Consider the following 19521-nt stretch of genomic DNA (forward strand, 5'->3'; position numbering starts at 1 on the left):
GCATGATTAAATTAATCAAAGCCATACACTGGGGCACAATGCCATTTGGTTTTCTGGGAAGTGTGGAACAGTGTGCATGCCCACTATAGTGTGTTGGTGGCTACCTTGCATTGGCAGGAGACATTGTCATTTTTAATACTCTTTGGAGTTGCCATTTGCCTTTGCCAAACTGCTTTTGTTCTCAAAGGCCCAGCACCACTTCCTCATGGCAGCTAGTGATGGCAATAAATGCTGGCCATGCCAGTGACAGCCAGATCCTGAGAATGAATATTAATTAATGGAAGAAATAATACAATTCTCACTACATTGCAAACCACCAAATGTGATTTTCAGATTGTAAACACAGAAATATTAAAGGGCAACAATGCAGGGTAACAGTAACTATCCCTCGAGGGATTGAAATTGGGTGATAGTGACATGCTATAGAGACCCAGTATTTCTGTTATTGGAGATGAAATCAGAAAAATAATGGTTGTGAGAGTAGGAAAAGAATTGTGACCACATGTTAGACTGTAAAAGCCTATGATTTGGGAACTGGACTGGGAAAAGGCAGCATTCGGGGAAGTGCACAGGAATCCAGTCCAGGTGAGGGCAACAGAGTGGTGAAGGTGATTGGCAGTTGCAGGCAATATTTGCATAGGTGCAGTCACTGTGACCAGAAGGTGGTTTGTGGAGGAGCTGCTTTGAAGGGACAGTTAAACCCCAAACACTACTTCAGTGTTTTCCTCCCTACCTCCTCCTCTAACCAAAAGAAAAGTTGGCAGGAGGACCACAAGCAAGGGAAAGGTGAGTTGAAATTCTTTTATCCTTTTACCTGTATAAGGGCAATATGGCAGCTAGGGCAGTGGTATGCTCCTCCTGCCAGATGTGGGAAATTGGGGAGCAATCTAGTCTCCCTGACAACTTTGTCTGCAGGAAATGTGTCCAGTTGCAGCTCCTCACAGACCGTTTTGTTTGGTTAGAGCAGTAGGAGGATGCATTGCGGAGCATACAGGAGGCAGAGAGTGTGATAGACACTAGTTACAGGGAGGTTGTCACACCACAGGTTCAGACAGGTAGATGGGTGACTGCCAGGAGAAGCAGGCAGGTGGTGCAGGAGTCTCCTGTGTCTGTTCCCCTTTCAAACAGGTATACTGTTTTGGATACTGTTGAGGGGGATAGCCTGTCGGGGAGATACCAGCAGCAGCCAGGCCTGTGACACCACAGCTGGTTCTGCTGTGGGACAGGGTCAGGCAAAGAGCAAGCGAGCAGTAGTAATAGGGGACTCGCTAGTTAGAGGCACAGACAGGCGTTTCTGTGGCCGCAATCGAGACTCCAGGATGGTGTGTTGCCTCCCTGGTGCCAGGGCCAAGGACGTCTCTGAGCGATTGCAGGACATTCTTAAGGGGGAGGGTGAGCCAGAGATCATTGTACATATTGGTACCAACGACATAGGTGGGAAAAGGGATGAGGTCCTGAAGTGTGAACCTAGAGAGTTAAGCAGAGGCTAAAGTGCAGGACCTTGAAGGTAGTAGTTTCAGGACTACTACTGCTGCCAGGTGCTAGTGAGAGAATGAATAGGAAGATTAGGCAGATGAATGCGTGGCTTGAGAACTGGTGCAGGGGGCAGGGATTTAGATTTTTGGATCATTGGGATCTTTTATGGGGAAGGGCTGACCTGTTTGAGGGACAGGTTACACCTGAACTGGAGGGGGACTAACATCCTGGCAGGGAGATTTGCTAGAGCCACTCGGGAGGGTTTAAACTAGTTTGGCAGGGGGGTGGGATCCAAAGCAGTAGGGAGACAGAAGAGAAGTTTGAGGACAGCACGGAAGTTAAAGAGAGCACATTAAGAAGTAAAGGCAGTGTCAGTAATCCTAGTAACAGACAGATCAGGCAAAAGCAAGGCAGAGAGCAAGGGAAGTCCAGATTAAACTGCATTTATTTCAATGCAAGAGGCCTGACGGGCAAGGCAGATGAACTCAGGGCATTGATGGGTACGTGGGACTGGGATATTATAGCAATTACTGAAACATGGCTAAGGGAGGGGCAGGACTGGTAGCTCAATGTTCCAGCGTACAGATGGTATAGGCAAGATAGAACAGGAGGTAAGAGAGGAGGAGGGGGTTGCACTTTTGATTAGGGAAAACATCACGGCCGTACTGAGAGGGGATATATCCGAGTCTATATGGGTAGAACTGAGAAATAAGAAGAGGGAAAATCACTTTGATAGGGTTGTACTATAGACCCCCAAATAGTCGGCGGGAAATTGAGCAAATATGTAAGGAGATTACAGATAGCTCCAAGAAAAATAAGGTAGTAATAGTCGGCGATTTTAACTTGCCCAACATTGACTGGGACAGCCATAGTATTAGAGGGTTGGATGGAGAGAAATTTGTTGAGTGTATTCAGGAGGAATTTCTCATTCAGTATGTGGATGGCCCGACTAGAGAGGGGGCAAAACTTTACCTCCTCTTGGGAAATAAGGAAGGGCAGGTGACAGAAGTGTTAGTGCGGGATCACTTTGGGACCAGTGACTATAATTCTATTAGTTTTAAGTTAGCTGCGGAGAATGATAGGTCTGGCCCAAAAGTTGAAATTCTAAATTGGGACAAGGTCAATTTTGATGGTATCAGGCAGGAACTTTCAAAAGTTAATTGGGGGAGTCTGTGGGAAGGCAAAGGGATGTCTGGTAAGTGGCATGCTTTCAAAAGTGTGTTAACCAGGGTTCAGGGTAAACACATTCCTCTTGGAGTGAAGGGCAAGGCTGGCAGAAGTAGGGAACCCTGGATGACTTGGGATATTGAGGCCCTGGTCAAGAAGAAGAAAGAGGCACATGACATGCATAGGCAGCTGGGATCAAGTGAATCACTTGAAGACTATAGGGGTGTAGGAGTAGAGTTAAGAGAGAAATCGAGAGGGCAAAAAGGGGACAGGAGATTGTTTTGGCAGATAAGGCAAAGGAGAATCCAAAGAGCTTCTACAAATACATAAAGGGCAAAAGAGTAACAAGGGAGAGAGTAGGGCCTCTTAAGGATCAACAAGGTCATCTATGTGCAGATCCACAAGAGATGGGTGAGATCCTAAATGAATATTTCTCATCAGTATTTACTGTTGAGAAAAGCATGGATGTTGGAGAACTTGGGGAAATAAATAGTCATGTCTTGAGGAGTGTACATGTTACAGAGAAGGAGGTGCTGGAAGTCTTAAAGCGCATCAAGGTAGATAAATCCCCGGGACCTGATGAAGTGTATCCTTGGACATTGTGGGAGGCTAGGGAGGAAATTGCGGTTTCCCGAGCCGAGATATTTGAATCATCGATAGTCACGGGTAAGGTGTCTGAAGATTGGAGAGTGGCAAATGTTGTGCCTTAGTTTAAAAAGGGCTGCAGGGCAAAGCCTGGGAACTACAGGCCAGTGAGCCTCACATCTGTGGTGGGTAAGTTGTTGGAAGGTATTTTGAGAGACAGGATCTACAGGTATTTAGAGACGCAACGACTGATTAGGGACAGTCAGCATGGCTTTGTGAGTGGAAAATCATGTCTCACAAATTTGATTGAGTTTTTTGAAGGGGTAACCAAGAAGGTAGATGAGGGCAGTGCAGTGGATGTTGTCTACATGGACTTTAGCAAGGCCTTTGACAAGGTACCAGGTTGTTGCATAAGGTAAAATCTCACGGGATCTAGGGTGAGGTATCTAAATGGATACAAACTTGGCTTCTTGACAGAAGCCAGAGGATGGTTGAATCATAGAAACCTTACAGTGCAGAAAGGTCGTAGAGGGTTTTCTTTTCAGGCCTGGAGGCCTGTGACCAGCGGTGTGCCTCAGGGATCAGTGCTGGGTCCACTGTTATTTGTCATTTATATTAATGATTTGGATGAGCGTATAGGAGGCATGGTTAGTAAGTTTGCAGATGACACTAAGATTGGTGGCATAGTAGACAGTGAAGAAAGTTATCTTCGATTGCAACAGGATCTTTATCAATTGGGCCAGTGGGCTGACGAATGGCAAATGGAGTTTAATTTAGACAAATGCGAGGTGATGCATTTTGGTAGATTGAACCAGGGCAGGATTTACTCAGTTAATGGTAGGGCGTTGGGGAGAGTTACAGAACAAAGAGACCTAGGGGTACATGTTCATAGCTCCTTGAAAGTGGAGTCACAGGTGGACAGAGTGGTGAAGAAGGCATTCGGCACGCTTGGTTTCATCGCTCAGAACATTGAATACAGGAATTGGGACGTCTTGTTAAAGTTGTACAAGACATTGGTAAGGCCACACTTGGAATACTGTGTGTAGTTCTGGTCACACTATTATAGAAAAGATAATAAACTAGAAAGAGTCCAGAAAAGATTTACCAGGATGCTATTGGGACTTGATGATTTGGGTTATAAAGGAGAGGCTGGATAGATTGGGACTTTTTTCTCTGGAGCGATTTTCTCTGGTGATCTTACAGAGGTCTATAAAATAATGAGGGGCACAGATCAGCTAGATAGTCAATATCTTTTCCCAAAAGTAGGGGAGTCTAAAGCTAGAGGGCATAGGTTTAAGGTGAGAGGGGAGAGACACAAAAATGTCCAGAGGGGCACTCTAGCCAGGCCTTTCAGTATTCTGTAAGTTACAATGAGATTCCCCCTCGTCTTCCAAACTCCATCGAGTACAAACCCAGAGTCCTCGAATGCTTTTCATTCCCGGGGTCATTCTTGTGAACCTCCTCTGGTCCCTCTCCAAAGCCAGCACATCCTTCCCTTAGATACATTGCTCACAATATTCCAAATGTGGTCTGACCAGAGCCTTCTACAGCCTCAGCAGTACATCCCTGTAACATGCCAAAAATTCAAGGGGGCAGAGGTGTGTGTGGTAGCTATCTTACAATCAATCTTCTTTGATATTACTAGCTAGCTTACCCTGATATTTCATCTTCTCCCGCTTATTTATTTTTTAGTTGTCCTCTGTTGATCATTAAAAGCTTCCCAATCCCCTAGCTTCCCACTAATCTTTGCCATGCTTTGGATGCTTTTTCTTTTGCTTTCATGCTGTCCCTGATGATATGGTGGCACAGTGGTTAGCACTGCACGGCAACAGGATCTCGGGTTTGATTCGTGGCTTGGGTCAATCTGTGCGGAGTTTGCACGTTCCCCCCGTGTCTGCGTGGGTTTCCTCCGGGTGCTTTGGTTTCTTAGAATCTTAGAAACCCTACAGCACAGAAAGAGGCCATTTGGCCCATCGAGTCTGCACCGACCACAATCCCACCCAGGCCCTATCCCCATATCCCTACATATTTACCCACTAATCCCTCTAACCTACGCATCCCAGGACACTAAGGGCAATTTTAGCATAGCCAATCAACCTAACCCGCACATCTTTGGACTGTGGGAGGAAACCGGAGCACCCGGAGAAAACCCACGCAGACATGAGGAGAATGTGCAAACTCCACACAGACAGTGACCCAAGCCGGGAATCGAACCCAGGTCCCTGGAGCTGTGAAGCAGCAGTGCTAACCACTGTGCTACCGTGCCACCCGATTTCCTCCCACAGTCCGAAAGACATGCTGGTTAGAGTGCATTGGCCATGCTAAATTCTCCCTCAGTGTACCCGATCAGGTGCCGGAGTGTGGCGACTAGGGGATTTTCACAGTAACTTCATTGCAGTATTAATGTAAGCCTACCTGTGACACTAATAAATAAACTTTAAACTTCCCTTGCCAGCCATGGTTGCCTCGTCCTCCCCTTAGAATCCTCCTCCCCTTAGAATCCTCCTCCTTTCTAGGAATCAAATTCTCCTGTTTCTCCCGAATTACTTCCAGAAACTCCTGCCATTGTTCCATCATCTTTCCTGCTAGATTCCTCTCCCAATCAATTTTAGCCAGCTCCTCCCTCATGCCTCTGTAATACCGTTACCATAAGACAGAATAGGAGCAGAATTAGGCCACTTGGCCCATTGAGTCTGCTCCGCCATTTAATCATGGCTGATATTTTTCTCATCCCCATTCGTCTGCCTTTTCCCCATAACCCCTGATCCTTGTAGACATTCCACAAATTCCTTTTCTTGGGATCCACTATCAACCTGATTTTCCCAGTCCAGCTGCATATTGAAGTCCCCCATGATCACTGAAACCTTGCCTTTCTTGCACGCCTTTTTTTATCTCCTAGTGTATCTTGTGCCCCACATCCTGACTACTGCTCGGAGGCCTGTACATAACTTCGATCACGGTCCTCTTACCTTCGCGGGTCCTCAACTCTACCCTCACAGATTCTACGTCTACTGACCCTCTATCACTTCTTGCCTTCGATTTAATTTCATTTACTAACCAGGCAACCCCACCCCCTCTGCCCACCTGTCTGTATTTTCAATAGGATGTGTATCCTTGGATATTTAGCTGCCAGCCCTGATTCCCTTGCAGCCACGTCTCTGTGATGCCCACAACATCGTACCCGCCAATTTCAATCTGTGCTACAAGCTAATTTACCTTATTTCGTACACTGTGCATTCAAATATAACCCCACTGTCCTGCATTGATTTGATTTATTATTGTCACATATATTAGTATGCAGTGAAAAGTATTGTTTCTTGTGTGCTATACAAAGCATACCGTACATAGAGAAGGAAGGGAGAGAGTGCAGAATGTATTGTTATAGTCATAGCTAGGGTGCAGAGAAAGATCAGCTTAATGTGAATTGGGTCCATTCAAAAGTCAGATGGCAGCAGGAAAGAAGCTGTTTTTGAGTCGGTTGGTGCGTGACCTCAGACTTTTGTATCTTTTTCCCGACGGAAGAAGGTGGAAAAGAGAATGTCCGGGGTGCGTGGGGTCCTTAATTATGCTGGCTGCTTTTCCGAGGTGGCGGGCAGTGTAGACACTGTTAATGGATGGGAGGCTGGTTTGCACGATGGACTGGGCTTCGTTTGTGACCCTTTGTAGTTTCTTGTGGTCTTGGACAGAGCAGGAGCCATACCAAGCTGTGGCACAACCAGAAAGAATGCTTTCTATGTATGGCGCATCTGTAGAAGTTGGTGAGAGTTGCAGTGAACATGCCAAATTTCCTTCGGCTCCTGAGAAAGTAGAGGCGTTGGTGGGCTTTCTTACATGTAGCATCAGCCTGGGGGGGGACCAGGACAGGTTGTTGGTGATCTGGGTACCTAAAAAGGTGAAGCTCTCGATCATTTGGAGGGATTTGGACCAACTAGAAAAATGGGCTGAAAAATGGCAAATGGAATTTAACGCAGACAAGTCTGAGATATTGCACTTTGGAAGGACAAACCAAAGAAGAACATACAGGGTAAATGGTAGGACTCTGAAGAGTGCAGTTGAACAGAGGGATCTGGGAATACAGGTACAGAGTTCCCTAAAAGTGACGTCACAGGTGGATAGGGTCGTAAAGAGTGCCTTTGGTACATTGGCCTTTATAAATCGGAGTATCGAGTATAAAAGTTGGAGTGTTATGGTAAGGTTATATAAGGCATTGGTGAGGCCGAATTTGGAGTATTGTGTACAGTTTTGGTCACCTAGTTACAGGAAGGATGTAAATAAGATTGAAAGAGTGCAGAGAAGGTTCACAAGGATGTTGCCGGGACTTGAGAAGCTGAGTTACAGAGAGAGATTGAATAGATTGGGACTTTATTCCCTGGAGCGTAGAAGATTGAGGGGAGATTTGATAGAGGTGTATAAGATTTTGATGGGTATAGATAGAGTGAATGCAAGCAGGCTTTTTCCGCTGAGGCTAGGGGAGAAAAAAACCAGAGGGCATGGGTTAAGGGTGAAAGGAGAAAAGTTTAAAGGGAATATTAGGGGGGGCTTCTTCACGCAGAGAGTGGTGGGAGTGTGGAATGAGCTGCCGGATAAAGTGGTAAATGCGGGGTCACTTTTAATATTTAAGAAAAAGGACGGGTTCATGGATGAGAGGGGTGTGGAGGGATATGGTCCAAGTGCAGGTCAGTGGGACTAGGCATAAAATGGTTCGGCACAGACAAGATGGGCCAAAAGGCCTGTTTCTGAGCTGTAATTTTCTATGGTTCTATGGTTCTATTTCTACTTCGTCCTCATTGATGTAGATAGGGGAGGTACTACTCTACGATTCCTAAAGTCAATGACAATCTCCTTTCTTTTGTTGACACTGATGGAGAGATTATTGTTGCTGCACCAGTTTATCAGATTCTCTATCTCTTTCCTGTACTGTCTCATCATTGTTTGAGATCCGACCCATAAAGATGGTGTCATCAGTCAACTTCAAAATCAAGTTGGAGCGGAATTGGACCACACAGTCAGAGGTATATAAGGAGTATAGTATGGGGCTGAGGACACAACCTTGTGGGGCACTGGTGTTGAGGATGATTGTGGGGGAGGTGTTGTTGCCTATCCTTACAGATTGCAGTCTGTGGGTTAGGAAGTTCATGATCCACTCGCAGAGGGAGGAGCCGAGTCCCAGGCCACGAAGTTTGGAGATGAGTCTTGGAGGAATAATGGTGTTAAAGGCTGAGCTCTAGTCAATAAAAAGGAGTCGGACATAAGTGTCTTTGTCATCTAGGTGTTCCAGGGTTGAGTGCAGGGCCAGGGAGATGGTGAATTAGTGAGAGGCAACATGGTTTTGTGAAGGGGAGGTCATGTCTCACCAATTTGATCGAGTTTTTCGAGGAAGTGACGAAGATGATTGATGAGGGTAGGGCAGTGGATGTTGTCTACATGGACTTCAGTAAGGCCCTTGACAAGGTGCCTCATGGCAGACTGGTGCAGAAGATGAAGTCGCATGGGATCAGAGGTGAGCTGGCAAGGTGGATACAAAACTGGCTCGGTCAAAGAAGACAGGGTAGCAGTGGAAGGGTGCGTTTCTGAATGGAGGGCTGTGACAAGTGGTGTTCCTCAGGGATCAGTGCTGGGACCGTAGCTGTTTGTAATATAGAAAAAATACAGCACAATCAGGCCCTTCGGCCCACAAGTTGCGCCGGTCATGTCCCTACCTACCTAAGCTTATATATAGGCTTACCTATACCCTCAATCCTATTAAGTCCTGTACTCATCCAGAAGTCTCTTAAAAGACCCTATCGAGTTTGCTTCCACCACCACTGAGGGCAGCCGATTCCACTCACCCACCACCCTCTGAGTGAAAAACTTACCCCTGACATCTCCTCTGTACCTACTCCCCAGCACCTTAAACCTGTGTCCTCTCGTAGCAGCCATTTCAGCCCTGGGTAAAAGCCTCCGAGAATCCACCCGATCTATACCTCTCAACATCTTGTAGACCTCTATCAGGTCACCTCTCATCCTTCGTGTCTCCAAGGAGAAAAGACCGAGCTCCCTCAGCCTATCCTCATAAGGCATGCCAACCAATCCAGGCAACATCCTTGTAAATCTTTTCTGCACCCTTTCAATCATTCCCACATGCCTCCTGTAATGAGGTGACCAGAACTGAGCACTGTACTCCAAGTGGGGTCTAACGAGGGTCTTATAAAACTGCATCATTATCTCCTGACTCCTAAACTCAATCCCTTGATCGATGAAGGCCAGCACACCATACGCCTTCTTAACCACCTCCTCTACCTGCAAGGCCGATTTTAAGAGTCCTATGGACGCGGATCCCAAGATCCTTCTGATCCTCTACACTGCTAAGAGTCTTACCCTTGATATTATACTCCTTCATCCCATTTGACCTGCCAAAATGGACCACTACACATTTATCCGGGTTGAAGTCCATGTGCCACTTCTCCGCCCAGTCTTGCATCCTATCTATGTCACGCTGCAGCTTCTGATATCCCTCCAACCTATCCACAACACCACCAACCTTCGTGTCGTCGGCAAACTTACCAACCCATCCCTCCACTTCCTCATCCAGGTCATTTATGAAAATGACAAACAGCAAGGGTCCCAGAACAGATCCCTGGGGCACTCCACTGGTGACTGACTTCCATTCAGAAAAAGACCCGTCTACAACCACTCTCTGCCTTCTGCAGGCAAGCCAGTTCTGGATCCACAAGGCAACAGCCCCTTGGATCCCATGCCCTCTCACTTTCTCGAGAAATCTTCCATGGGGGACCTTATCGAACGCCTTGCTGAAGTCCATGTAAACCACATCTACCGCTTTTCCTTCATCAATGTGTTTAGTCACATTTTCAAAGAACTCCACCAGGCTCGTAAGGCACGATCTGCCTTTGACAAAGCTGTGCTGACTACTTTTGAGCATACTAAACCTCCCTAAATGCTCATAAATCCTGTCCCTCAGGATCTTCTCCATCAACTTACCAACCACTGGGGTTAGACTCACCGGTCGGTAATTTCCAGGGCTATCCCTATTCCCTTTCTTGAATATAGGAACCACATCCGCAATCCTCCGGAACCCTCCTGTCTCCATCGATGACGCAAAGATCATCGCCAGAGACTCTGCAATCTCTTCCCTCGCCTCCCACAGTAACCTGGGGTACATCCCATCCGGTCCGGGCGACTTATCTATCTTGATGCTATTCAAAATTTCCAACACATCCTCTTTCTTAATGTCCACATACTCAATCTTTTCAGTCTGCCTCAATCCTGTAGTACAACCACCCAGGTCTTTTTCCAGCGTGAATACCGAGGTAAAGTATTCATTAAGCACCTCTGCTATTTCTTCTTAAGTCCTTTCCTACAAGCCGTATACTCATCTAGATCCCTATCATCGCCTAGCTCTCTGAACCTTTTGTACGCTTTCCTTTTCTTTTTCACTAGGTTCAGCGCAGCTTTTGTGCACCACGGTTCCCGTAACCTACCAACACCTCCCTGTCTCATCGGAACGTTGTCATGCAGAACTCCAGACAAACATTCCTTGAAAATCTGCCACCTTCAGTACTTTTCCTCGAGAATGCCTCCTTCCAATTTACGCCTCTAATCTCCTGCCTGATGGCTTCATATTTCCCCTTACTCCAGATAAACACTTTCCTAGCTTGCCTGATCCTATCTTTTTCCAATGCTAGCGTAAAGGAGATAGAGTTATGATCACTATCCCCAAGATGCTCCCCCACTGAGAGATCCGACACCTGTCCAGGCTCATTAGCCAGTACCAGATCGAGTACAGCCTCTCCTCTTGTAGGTTTATCCACATGCTGTGTCAGGAAACCCTCCTGAACACACCTAACAAACTCCTCCCCATCCAAACCCCATACCCCAGGGATATTCCAATCGATGTTTGGGAAATTAAAGTCTCCCATCACGACAACCCTGTTATTCCTACATCTCTCCAGGATCTGTTTCCCTATCTGCTCCTCAACATCCCTGTTACTATTAGGCGGCCTGTAGAAAATACCCAGCAAAGTTATCGACCCCTTCCCACTCCGAACTTCCAACCACATAGACTCCATAGACAATCCCTCTACGGCTTCCACTTTCTCTACAGCTGTGACACTATCCCTGATCAGCAGTGCCACTCCCCACCCCTCTTTTGCCTCTCTATCTGTCCTCATGGCAGGTTGGTTAAGAAGGTTAAGGCTCATGGGATACAAGGAGAGGTGGCTAGATGGGTAGAAAACTGGCTTGGCCACAGGAGACAGAGGGTAACAGTCGAAGGGTGTTTTTCTGGCTGGAGGTCTGTGACCAGTGGTGTTCTGCAGGACTCTGTACTGGGACCTCTGCTATTTGTGATATATATAAATGATTTGGAAGAAGGTGTAACTGGTGTTATCAGCAAGTTTGCGGATGACACAAAGATGGCTGGACTTGCGGATAGTGATGAACATTGTCGGACAATACAGCAGGATATAGATAGGCTGGAAAATTGGGTGGAGAAATGGCAGATGGAATTTAATCCTGATAAATGCGAAGTGATGCATTTTGGAAGAACTAATGTAGGGGGGAGTTATACAATAAATGGCAGAGCCATCAAAAGTATAGAAACACCGAGGGACCTAGGTGTGCAAGTCCACAAATCCTTGAAGGTGGCAGCACAGGTGGAGAAGGTGGTGAAGAAGGCATATGGTATGCTTGCCTTTATAGGACAGGGTATAGAGTATAAAAGCTGGAGTCTGATGTTGCAGCTGAATAGAACGCTGGTTAGGCCACCTTTGGAGTACTGCGTCCAGTTCTGGTCCCCGCACTACCCGAAGGACGTGGAGGCTTTAGAGAGAGTGCAGAGAAGGTTTACCACGATTTTGCCTGGTATGGAGGGTCTTAGCTATGAGGAGAGATTGGGTAAACTGGGCTTGTTCTCCCTGGAAAGACGGGAGAATGAGGGGAGACCTAATAGAGGTGTACAAAATTATGAAGGGTATAGATAGGGTGAACAGTGGGAAGCTTTTTCCCAGGTCAGAGGTGACGATCACGAGGGGTCACGTGCTCAAGGTGAGAGGGGCGAAGTATAACTCAGATATCAGAGGGATGTTTTTTTACACAGAGAGTGGTGGGGGCCTGGAATGCGCTGCCAAGTAGGGTGGTGGAGGCAGACACGCTGGCATCGTTTAAGACTTACCTGGATAGTCACATGAGCAGTCTGGGAATGGAGGGATACAAACAAATGGTCTAGTTGGACCAATGAGCGGCACAGGCTTGGAGGGCTGAAGGGCCTGTTTCCTGTGCTGTACTGTCCTTTGTTCTTGTTCATTCTGAAACCCAACGCCTGAAGTATCCAGTCCTGTCCCTGTAAGTCTCTGTAATGGCCACCACATCACACTTCCAAGCATCGATCCACACTCTAAGCTCATCCACTTTATTCACTACACTCCTGGCGTTAAAATAGACACATCTCAAATGTTTGGTCTGAGCTCTCCCCTTCTCCATCACCCGTCTATTCTCCCTCTTACACTGTCTACAATCCTTCTGTATTTGCGGGCTAACCTCCTCACTCTCAGTCACCTCACCACGATTCCCTCCCCCCAACCTTTAGAATCATAGAATCCTACAGTGCAGAAAGAGGCCATTTGGCCCATCAACACTGCACCAACCACAATCCCACCCAGGCCCTATCCACATATCCCTACATATTTACCCACTAACCCCTCTAACCTATGCATCCCGGGACACTAAGGGGCAGTTTAGAATGGCCAATCAACCTAGCCCGCACATCTTTGGACTGTGGGAGGAAACCCATGCAGACACAGGGAGAATGTGCAAACTCCACATAGACAGCGAGCCGAGCCGGGATTCGAACCCAGGTCCCTGGAGCTGTGAAGCAGCAGTGCTAACCACTGTGCTACCGTGCCGCCTTTAACCTAGAAAGTCTAAACTTGACTTTCTAGTTTAAAGTCTCCCCAGTAGCCTCAGCCAACCTTCCTGCCAGGATATTGGTCCCCCTGGGATTCAAGTGCCACCCGTCATTTTTGTACAGGTCACACCTTCCCCTAAAGAGGTCCCAATGATCCAGGAACCTGAATCCCTGCCCCCCGCTCCAGTCCCTCAGCCACGCATTCATCCTCCACCTCACTCCATTCCTGCTCTCACTTTCCCGTGGCACAGGCAGCATTCCTGAGATTACTGTCTCCTTACAATCCTTCCCAACTGTCTACCTAACTCCCTATATTCTCTTTTCATGACCCCTTCCGTCTTCCTACCTATGTCAGCGGTACCAATATGTACCACAACTTCTGGCTCCTCTCCCTCCCACCTCAGGATATCTGGGACACGATCAGAGACATCCCGGATCCCGGCACCAGGGAGGCAAACCACCATCCGAGACTCCCGTCTGCCTCTGCAAAAACGCCTATCTGACCCCCTTACTGTTGAGTCCCCGATTAATACTGCCTTCCTCCTCCTTTCCTTAGCCCTCTGAGTTACAGGGCCGGACTCTACTCCAGAGACACGGCCACTGCTGCTTCCCCCAGGTGGGCTGTTGCCCCCCCAGCAGTACTCAGACAGGAGTACTTATTGTGAAGGGGCACATCCACCATTTGTGTATATATAAATGATTTGAAGGAAAATGTAACTGGTTTGATTAGTAAGTTTGCGGACGACACAAAGGTTGGTGGATTTGTGGATAGCGATGAGGAACATCAGAAGATACAGCAGGATATAGATCGGTTGGAAACTTGGGCGGAGAGATGGCAGATGGAGTTTAATCCGGACAAATGTGAGGTAATGCATTTTGGAAGGTCTAATACAAATAGGAAATATACAGTAAATGGCAGAACCCTTAGGAGTATTGATAAGCGAAGGGATCTGGGTGTACAGGTACACAGGTCACTGAAAGTGGCAATGCAGATGGAGAAGGTAGTCAAGAAGGCATACGGCATGCTTGTCTTCATCGGCTGGGGCATTGAGTTTAAAAATTGGCAAGTCATGTTGCAGCTTTATAGAACCCTAGTTAGGCCGCACTTGGAATATAGTGTGGCGACCAGAATTGAACACCACCAGAAGGGTGTGGAGGCTTTGGAGAGGGTACAGAAAAGATTTACCAGGATGTTGTCTGGTATAGAGGGCATTAGCTATGAGGAGAGGTTGGAGAAACTTGGAGAGGCGTGAACAGAATGGATCGTCAGAAGCTTTTTCCCAGGGTGGAAGAGTCAATTACTAGGGGGCACAGGTTTAAGGTGTGAGGGGCAAGGTTTAAAGGTGAAGTACGAGGCAGATTTTTTACACAGAGTGGTGGGTGCCTGGAACTCGTTGCTGGGGGCGGTAGTGGAAGCGGATACGGTAGTGACTTTTAAGGGACGTCTTGACAAATACATGAATAGAGGGATATGGTCCCCGGAAGGGTAGGGGGTTTTAGTTAAGTCAGGCAGCATAGTCAGTGCAGGCTTGGAGGGCCGAAGAGCCTGTTCCTGTACTGTAATTTTCTTTGTTCTTTGTCTGTGGACCTGTTGCGGCGCTAGGCAAACTAGTGGATCCAGGCAGTCTGTGAGACAGGAATTGATTTGCGCCATGACTAGCCTTTCGAAGCACTTCATAATGATGGATGTCAGAGCCACTGGACGATAGTCATTAAGGCACGCTGCCTGGCTTTTCTTTGGTACTGGGATGAGGGTTGTCTTCTTGAAGCAGATAGGGACCTCACATTGGTGTAAAGAAAAAAATCCCCCACCCCTTATCATAGTCATGGTAAATGCATGGGGTTACGGGGATAGATGCTCTTTCAGAGCGTTGGTGCAGACTCGATGGACCAAATGGCCTCCATCCGCACGAGGAATTCTTTGGTGACTGACAAATGGACTTGCCACTTTCTATTCAAGAATATGAAGTGATCAGTAACGATGCAGAAAAGGGAAGGTGCAGTGTCAGTAATGATCAGTACAGACATTGTCCTGGGGGAAAGAGAGGATGTCCACAGGCCACCAGGAGTCTGCCCAGCATCATGGCTGTTTGAGTGAGAATTATAAAGAGTGAAATGAGAGTTCAATGATTGAAAGAGCCAGCGTCTGAAACAGGGGCTTCCCACACAGCAGCAGCTCAATGTCAGGTTCATTAGGCCTGCAGAGGGGGAAAGGGTTAATTCCTGCCCTCTGACCCCAACCCATTCCGGGCGATGCTGCATCAAACTCAGTGGATTTAAGGTATTTGTGCATGCGTGGATAAATCCTTGAGCGAAGTCAGCGCGTGCTCCCTACTACGTCATTACGCCATCGCGGTTACGTCAACGCGTTCTCTTGTGACAACATCGCGTTGCGTGCCCTACCTGTGACGTGAGCGCGTCGTGTTGGACACTCGGCCGGGCGGGGATGGCGAAGAGGCGGATCCTCAAGGTAAGGCCGCCCGGGGAGCCCGCAGCCCAGGCCCCGGTCCCGGGGAGCCCGCAGCCCAGGCCCCGGGGAGCCCGCAGCCCAGGCCCCGGTCCCGGGGAGCCCGCAGCCCAGGCCCCGGTCCCGGGGAGCCCGCAGCCCAGGCCCCGGTCCCGGGGAGCCCGCAGCCCAGTCCCCGGTCCCGGGGAGCCCGCAGCCCAGGCCCCGGTCCCGGGGAGCCCGCAGCCCCGGCCCCGGGGAGCCCACAGCCCCGGTCCCGGGGAGCCCCCGGCCCCGGGGAGCCCGCAGCCCCGGTCCCGGGGAGCCCGCAGCCCCGGCCCCGGTCCCGGGGAGCCCGCAGCCCCGGTCCCGGGGAGCCCGCAGCCCCGGTCCCGGGGAGCCCGCAGCCCCGGTCCCGGGGAGCCCGCAGCCCAGGCCCCGGGGAGCCCGCAGCCCAGGCCCCGGTCCCGGGGAGCCCGCAGCCCCGGTCCCGGGGAGCCCGCAGCCCAGGCCCCGGGGAGCCCGCAGCCCAGGCCCCGGTCCCGGGGAGCCCGCAGTCCCGGTCCCGGGGAGCCCTCGGTCCCGGGGAGCCCTCAGCTCAGGCCCCGGGCCCCCCGCACCTCAGGCCAAACCTCCCCCAATCCCCCGGCTCTTTACTCGGGGACCCAGGCCTTGGCTCTCAACCCTTGGGAGGGGAGGAGGGGGGCCGGGCTAAGGGGGTAGAGGGTCAGGGGCTGGAATGGGGGCAAGAGGGATTTGGGGAGTTAAGGGGAGTTTTGGGAGGGGGAGGAGTGGGTGTAGAAGGGGAGGTAGGGTTGGGAAGGGGGTGGAGGAAGATAGGGAGGTGGAGGAGAAGGAATAAGGGGAGAGAAGGATGGATTCCAGTGAGAGGAGGGTTTTAGGAAGGGGCTTCATCGACCATGGTTAACCAAGCAAGTTAAGGACAATATTAAAATGAAAGAAAAAAATACTCAATTTGGCACGGATTAATGGTACGGCAAAGGATTGAGAGTTTCAAAAGATGACCAAAAACAGAGGTTTGTGACCTATCGTCGGAAACAGATAGGTGCGCCTGTGGCTGTCGACGTGACACCACAATGGTGTGATGCCTTCCCGGTGCGAGGGTCTGGGATATCACTGCATGGGGCAGGGCATTCTGAATGAGGGAGGGTGATAAGGCAGAAGTCATGGTATGTGTTGGTACCAATGACATAGATAGAAAGGGGGATGAGGTCTTGCATCAAGAATTCAGGAAGTTAGGCAGTCCACTAGCAAGCAGGACTTCTCGGGTTGTAATCTCAGGATTTCTCCCACTGCCACGTGCCAGTGAGGATAATGCAGATAAATGTGTGGTTTAAGGGTTGATGCAGGAGGGAGAGTTTTAGATTCCTGGATCACTGGGACCATTTCTAGGGAAGGTGGGACAGTCTACATCTGAACCAGAGCAGGACTTGCATCAAAGAACAAAGAAAATTACAGCACAGGAACAGGCCCTTTGGCCCTCCAAGCCTGCACCGACCATGCTGCCCGACTGAACTAAAACCCCCTACCCTTCCGGGGACCATATCCCTCTATTCCCATCCTATTCATGTATTTGTCAAGATGCCCTTTAAAAGTCACTATCATATCTGCTTCCACTACCTCCCTGGCAGCGAGTTACAGGCACCCACCATCCTCTGTGTAAAAAAAACTTGCCTCGTACATTTTCTTTAAACCTTGCCCATCACACCTTAAACATATGCCCCCTAGTAATTGACTCTTCCACTCTGGGGGGAAAAAGCTTCTGACTATCCACTCTGTCCATGCCTCTCATAATCTTGTAGACTTCTATCAGGTCACCCCTCAACCTCCGTTTCTCCAGTGAGAACAAACCAAGTTTCTCCAACCTCTCCTCACAGCTAATGCCCTCCACACCAGGCAACATCCTGGTAAACCAAAAGAGAAAATGCTGGAAAATCTCAGCAGGGCTGACAGCATCTGTAAGGAGAGAAAGGAGCTGACAAAGGGCCACCTGGACGCGAAACATCAGTTCTTTTCTCTCCTTACAGCTGTCAGACCTGCTGAGATTTTCCAGCATTTTCTCTTTTGGTTTCAGATTTCAGCATCCGCAGTAATTTGCTTTTATACTATATTCCAAGTGCGGCCTAACTAAGGTTCTACAAAGCTGCAACATGACTTGCCAATTTTTAAACTCAATGTCCCGGCCGATGAAGGCAAGCATGCCGTATGCCTTCTTGACTACCTTCTCCACCTGCATTGCCACTTTCAGTGACCTGTGTACCTGTACACCCAGATCCCTTTGCCTATCAATACTCTTAAGGGTTCTGCCATTTGCTGTATATTTCCCATCTGTATTAGACCTTCCAAAATGTATTACATCGCATTTGTCCAGATTAAACTCCATCTGCTATCTCTCCGCCCAAGTCTCCAACCAATCTATATCCTGCTGTATCCTCTGATGGTCCTCATCGCTATCTGAAAATCCACCAACCTTTGTGTCATCCGCAAACTTACTAATCAAACCAGTTACATTTTTCTCCAAATCATTTATATATTATATATATATATACAAACAGCAAAGGTCCCATGACTGATCCCTGAGGAACACCACTAGTCACAGCCCTCCATTCAGAAACACACCCTTCCACTGCTACCTTCTGTCTTCTATGACCGAGCCAGTTCTGTATCCACCTTGTCAGCTCACCTCTGATCCCGTGCGATTTCACCTTCTGTGCCAGTCTGCCATAAGGGACCTTGTCAAAGGCCTTACTAAAGTCCACGTAGACAACATCCACAGCCCTACCCTCATCAATCTTCTTCGTCACTTCCTCGAAAAACTCAAATCAAGTTAGTGAGACACGAACTCCCCTTCACAAAACCATTTTGCCTCTCACTAATATGTCCACTTATTTCCAAGTGGGAGTAGATCCTGTCTCGATGAATCCTCTCCACTAACTGACGTAAGGCTCACTGGCCTGTAATTACCTGGATTATCCTTGCTACCCTTCTTAAACAAAGGAACAACATTGGCTATTCTCCAATCCTCTGGGACCTCCGCTGTAGCCAGTGAGGATACAAAAATTTCTCGCAAGGCCCCAGCAATTTCCTCCCTTGACTCTGTGTTCTGGAGTATATCCCATCTGGCCCAGGGGACTTGTCTACCTTAATGCTTCTCAAGAACCCCAATACCACCACCTTTTTGATCACAAACTATCTACACACTCTTCCCCAGACTCATCATCCACCAAGTCCTTCTCTTTGGTGAATACTGACGCAAAGTACTCATTTAATACCTCGCCCATTTCCTCTGGCTCCATGCATAGATTCCCTCCCCTGTCTTGAATGGGTCAATCCTTTCCCTGACTACCCTCTTGATCTTTATATATGTATAAAAAGCCTTGGGATTTTCCTTAATCCTGCTGGCCAATGCTTTTTTGTGATCCCTTTTAGCCCTCCTCATTCCTTGTTTAAGTTTCTTTCTACTTTCCTTGTATTCCACACTTGTTTCGTGTGTTCCCAGCCTCGTAGCCTTGACAACTGCTTCCGTTTTCTCTTTGACTAGGCTCACAATATCTCTCGTTATCCAAAGTTCCCGAAACTTGCCATACTTATCCTTCATCCTTACAGGAATGTGGGTCACACGGAGTTGGGGGTAGGGTGTTAGCGTGGATTGGGGATTGGCTATCCGACAGGAAGCAGAGAGTCGGAATAAATGGGTGCTTTTCTGGTTGGCAGATGGTAACTAGTGGCGTGCCGCAGGGATCGGTACTGGGACCTCAACTATTTACCATTTATATAGACGATCTGGAGGAGAGGACTGAGTGTAGGGTAACAAAGTTTGCAGACGACACAAAGATAAGTGGAAAAGTGAATCGTGTGGAGGGCGTAGAAGGTCTGCAGAGAGATTTGGACAGGCTGAGTGAGTGGGCGAGGATCTGGCAGATGG

The 19521-nt window shown here is 48.6% G+C and overlaps 1 protein-coding gene across 1 annotated transcript in view; it reads left to right on the forward strand.

Annotated features, from left to right (window-relative positions):
• Window positions 1-15511: 15511 nt before the first annotated feature.
• The window catches only part of LOC144510212 (ubiquitin-conjugating enzyme E2 D4-like), a 52112-nt gene continuing 48102 nt past the window's right edge, over window positions 15512-19521 (forward strand). Inside the window, exon 1 of the mRNA XM_078239708.1 lies at window positions 15512-15599. Coding sequence (XP_078095834.1) covers window positions 15576-15599 — 24 coding nt within the window. The 5' untranslated portion in view covers window positions 15512-15575. The remainder of the gene's footprint in view (window positions 15600-19521) is intronic.

Source organism: Mustelus asterias, chromosome 22 (assembly GCF_964213995.1).
Source record: "Mustelus asterias chromosome 22, sMusAst1.hap1.1, whole genome shotgun sequence".
In the NCBI taxonomy this organism is placed as follows: Eukaryota; Metazoa; Chordata; class Chondrichthyes; order Carcharhiniformes; family Triakidae; genus Mustelus; species Mustelus asterias.